The sequence below is a fragment of the Mizuhopecten yessoensis genome, unplaced genomic scaffold (genome assembly GCF_002113885.1).
Source record: "Mizuhopecten yessoensis strain PY_sf001 unplaced genomic scaffold, ASM211388v2 scaffold11087, whole genome shotgun sequence".
Classification (NCBI taxonomy): Eukaryota; Metazoa; Mollusca; class Bivalvia; order Pectinida; family Pectinidae; genus Mizuhopecten; species Mizuhopecten yessoensis.
The window spans coordinates 423039-428193 of record NW_018408873.1 but is presented as its reverse complement, the minus strand read 5'-3'; the positions used below and the strand labels follow the sequence as shown (position 1 = coordinate 428193).

At 31.2% G+C, this 5155-nt stretch overlaps 1 protein-coding gene across 1 annotated transcript in view; it reads left to right on the top strand.

The window, feature by feature from the left end:
- Window positions 1-5155, top strand: part of LOC110465531 (formimidoyltransferase-cyclodeaminase-like) — a gene marked incomplete at its 5' end in the record, with an annotated part of 27942 nt that overhangs the window by 8619 nt on the left and 14168 nt on the right. Inside the window, one exon of the mRNA XM_021521426.1 lies at window positions 4117-4254. Coding sequence (XP_021377101.1) covers window positions 4117-4254 — 138 coding nt within the window. The remainder of the gene's footprint in view (window positions 1-4116; window positions 4255-5155) is intronic.

Genomic DNA, 5155 nt, shown 5'->3' with positions numbered 1-5155 from the left:
CCCCCCCCATGTTCAGGCAGGAGACCACTGACATATAGCTAACACTGCCACACAAGTTTGAATGAGTTCCAGACTTAATATTTGCTCACACCATATAACAATAAGATCATAATCTTCAACAAAAAAACACCTACAGAGTGTCATGTTTGGTTAAAGAAAGGACAAAATTTCTCAAAATGATTTAAATATAATTTTGTCGTGAAAGTTCTTTTTATGTTCAGTTCAAATTTGGGAATATTTCATAACAGATTTTCGATTTGACATTTAATGTTTAAATTTTTCAAAATGTTTGGCATACCGGTACATCTATTTTGTGAAATTTTTGTTAATCAAAATACTTTGCAATCAATTTCAAAAATTCCAAAATAAAAAAATAAAATGTTTGAAAAATACTGTAAAAAATATATAATGGAATATTATCATAACTGCTTTACAAAAAAATTATGGAGATTTATTGCACAACTAAACTTGAATGGTGTGGCCACTAATGTTGTGAAGTGGATACATATAATGACATAATACTATAAAGACCCCAAACCATCGTGGATTTTTTATTAGTAATTAAAGTCAGCAATAAAATATATCATAACTGTTATATAATAGATATCGGCACTGTTATGTTTTTCAGAACAAGAAAAATACCCCCTCCCCTCAAAAAATTACCAAAAGCAACAACAAAACCAAACCCAAGGTCCACTCCTGGACTATCTACTACATGTAGCAATATTAGATTTTAAATATACAGTATCAAAATGAAAGATGAATACCTTGACAAAGAAACCATTATATTTACATTTGCTCTGCATCCTTCCATTGCAATGCATTGAGAAGGCAAATGTTGTTATGAGATTATAACATCATTTGCTATTGTAAGGTCATCAATCTCTATTGTGACGTCATCAGTTTCATTGTTGTCAATACTTCATTTGCTGTTCAAAAACTGTTTCGAAATAACTAAATAGAGCATAACTGCTCTATCAAAATGTAAATATAAGTAATGAATATTTTAGCAAATGTTGTTATGTCCCTATAACACACATTGCTATTGATGACAAACTTATTAAAGCCCAGTATTTAAAAACAGGATTTGTCTGACTAATAGAGGCCCTAGGGTGGTAGTGTTTGACCAGTATCATGTTAGAATGAAGGGCAATGAAGTTTGTTTACATATACAACCTTGACTAACATTTAAAGTCAGAGGGGCCATGCAGATGTGAAACCTTGTAAACAACTTTTGAATAACCAATAGGTGATGGTATTTGGTCACTAGCATACAGAGATAAAGGGCTATTACATTTTTCCTAATAAATGACCTTGACCAAGTTTTGGTCACAGAGGTCAAGTAAAAAAAAATAATCTTCTTCTTGTTTGTTAATTAAATAATCTCGTTTCATTCATTTTTCAAGATGGTATGAATAGTGTCCACTATAGACAGGTGGCCTTTCACACAGGTTATTTACTTGTATTTATTAATCCATTGTAATAATAGCCCATCCTATGTATTCATGGTATATGCAAGTGGAGTTTTGTTCATCGTTATTATGGCAATATTTCCTTTATACACAGGTTTTTATCTACAGTAGTTTGGAGTTGATACACAGGTTGTCTTTAAGTTAAGGGTAAATTGTGGTGTTATGAAACATTTTTACGCATGTAATTCTCTAAAGTGACAGGACTTTGGAGCTGTCCTTTATTGACAAGTTGTCTATCAACACAGGTTAACCTGTGATAAGTGGATCTTTCAGATGTCCGTTAAAGACAGGTTCTCATTTGATACTTGTTAATATGTGACAAACAAACTTTGGAGTTGTCCGATTTTTAGACATTATGTCTGTGAGGGCAGGTCCTTTTCACTGATTTTGATGATGGAGGTTTTTGCCTATTATCAGATTTCATAAGGGTGAGAGGTCAGCAGTGGGAGGTCAGGGGTCACACATTCAAGATAAGTTGGTCAATGACTTTAAATAGCCTTGGTCCCATACTAGTCCTACTATTTATGTTAGCTACTTTAGATAGCCTTGGTCCCATACTATTCCTACTATTTATGTTAGCTGTGTCAAGCCTATTTTGGGAAATACTTGGGATATGTAGTAAACTGGTTATCTATCTACTTGTATTGCGGTCATCAGATAAGGATTCAATGTCATAGAAACCAGATTGCTTAATAATTCAAGTGACACATTTACTGCTACATAACTTCACCTCTGGGTATTATAAACGTTTCCCTAGATTATTCAAATTATGCAACAATTACGTATAAGTGGTATTAAGTTTCATTTGTCTTGGTCTTACGGAGAAGTGTCACAAATACAATGAATAAGAAAATTATAATATTACATAACATTTTCCCTGAATTATTTAAATTATGCAACAATGAAGTATTAGTGATATTGAACATTCAGATCTTTTGAAGATGCTGCCACTCCGTCACCTTTTTGCACATGTGTGTTGATACGTTTATTTGCTTGAAGATATATATCTTGTTGTTCTTATTATTCACAATTTGGTTGATGTGTGGGGAGATTTTCCAGCCAATCGTCACTTTGCTTGCACAATCACATAAGTTTACTGATTTACCAATTACAAACTATTTAAATATCTATAAATCCAAACATTCTATTTAAATATCTATAAATCCAAACATTCTATTTAAATATCTATAAATCCAAACATTCTATTTAAATGTCTATAAATCCAAACATTCTATTTAAATATCTATAAATCCAAACATTCTATTTAAATATCTATAAATCCAAACATTCTATTTAAATATCTATAAATCCAAACATTCTATTTAAATGTCTATAAATCCAAACATTCTATTTAAATATCTATAAATCCAAACATTCTATTTAAATATCTATAAATCCAAACATTCTATTTAAATATCTATAAATCCAAACATTCTATTTAAATATCTATAAATCCAAACATTCTATTTAAATATCTATAAATCCAAACATTCTATTTAAATGTCTATAAATCCAAACATTCTATTTAAATATCTATAAATCCAAACATTCTATTTAAATATCTATAAATCCAAACATTCTATTTAAATATCTATAAATCCAAACATTCTATTTAAATATCTTTAAATCCAAACATTCTATTTAAATGTCTATAAATCCAAACATTCTATTTAAATATCTATAAATCCAAACATTCTATTTAAATATCTTTAAATCCAAACATTCTATTTAAATATCTATAAATCCAAACATTCTATTTAAATATCTATAAATCCAAACATTCTATTTAAATGTCTATAAATCCAAACATTCTATTTAAATTTCTTTAAATCCAAACATTCTATTTAAATATCTTTAAATCCAAACATTCTATTTAAATATCTTTAAATCCAAACATTCTATTTAAATATCTTTAAATCCAAACATTCTATTTAAATGTCTATAAATCCAAACATTCTATTTAAATATCTATAAATCTAAACATTCTATTTAAATGTCTATAAATCCAAGCATTTCAAACCATACTTAAGTATAAACAGATCCTGATATAAAAAATCTCAGCCGAGCTCATGTCTTCAATTTCAATAAAATTATTGGAAAATTGACATCTGCTTCATTTTTGTCCATGTATTCATTTATAAAATTATAAGAAATACTTTTTTTAGTTCATTTGAGACTGAAAATAGCAAAAAAAAGTCATTCTTTGAATTTGTTACTTTTTAATCCTATAACAATGGTTAAAACTTGCAAAATTGTTACTCCTTGAAAATTCCAAAGAAAAAGCAATGAAATTCAGCTCAGTCTTAATCTCTGTTAAAGCAAGCCTCTCTACGCTAATGTTAAAGCAAGCCTCTCTACGCTAATGTTAAAGCAAGCCTCTCTATGCTAATGATAAAGCAAGCCTCTCTATGCTAATGATAAAGCAAGCCTCTCTACGCTAATGATAAAGCAGGTCCAGTTCTAAAATCAAATTTTCCAAAAGTAGTTAAAGAAATATTTATTATCATTTTTTTTATCATAAACGTGTCATGAAGGTAAGAAAACAAGACACAATGGTTGCCAAACTACCTGGTACTACATAACTGATTCTATTGAACAGTTTCTCAGATTTTTTATAAAATGTGCGTTTTCTTTCACCTCACAGCCAGGAAGACTAAAGAACGTGCAGGCCATTGGGTGGTACCTAGATGAGGCCAATTTGGCACAAGTGTCCGTCAACATCACCGACTTCAAGAGCACACCTATACACATGGTGTACGAGGAAATCCTGAAGGACGCACAGGTAAAACCACAGAATATATGTATAATGTGTGTGATTCATAGGCAAACCTTAGCAACTGTTTCTTATTAAACTCACTCTTGTATATGTTATTATCTTGACAAGAAAAGATAGGAATATTTCAATTTCAGTGGGTTTTTTTTTCTTTTAATGCCAAAAATAGGCTGGTCCCCCCAATTTACCAATTTTAACTAAATGTCTGTCATTGGTTAATTTTTATTTTAGAAGAAATTTTGATGTAAAGGATTGAAATTTTGATGCCACATTTCATATCTGACTCATGGAGACAGGAATGTTTATAATGTCCTTTGGTGATAACAGCTTGTTGAAGTTGCACAATTTTTTCTAACATAACTAACATTTTGTTGTCCTAATAAATAGGGGTGTGCAATATTACTGATATATACAGTTAATTGTGGTATGGCAAAGTTAATACAATATACTCGTTTGCAAAATAGAAAACTTCAGCGGGTGTTAACATTCAGCAGTATAGAGTTTTTAGCCCACCATCAGATGATGGTGGGCTATCATCTGATGGTGGGCTATTCAAATCACCCTGCGTCCGTGGTCCATGGTCCGTCCGTCGTCCGTCGTCCGTCCGTAAACAATTCTTGTTATCGCTATTTCTCAAGAAGTCTCAGAGGGATCTTTCTCAAATTTTATGTGCAGGTTCCCCTTGGTCCTTAGCTGTGCAGGACAACTTTTGAGACTGATCGGATAAACAAGATGGCCGACAGGCAGCCATCTTGGATTTTGATAGTGAAAGTTTGTTATCGCTATTTCTCAAGAAGTACTAGAGGGATCTTTCTCAAATTTTATATGTAGGTTCCCCTTGGTCCTTAGCTGTGCAGGGCAACTTTTGAGACTGATCGGATAAACAACATGGCCGACAGGCAGCCATCTT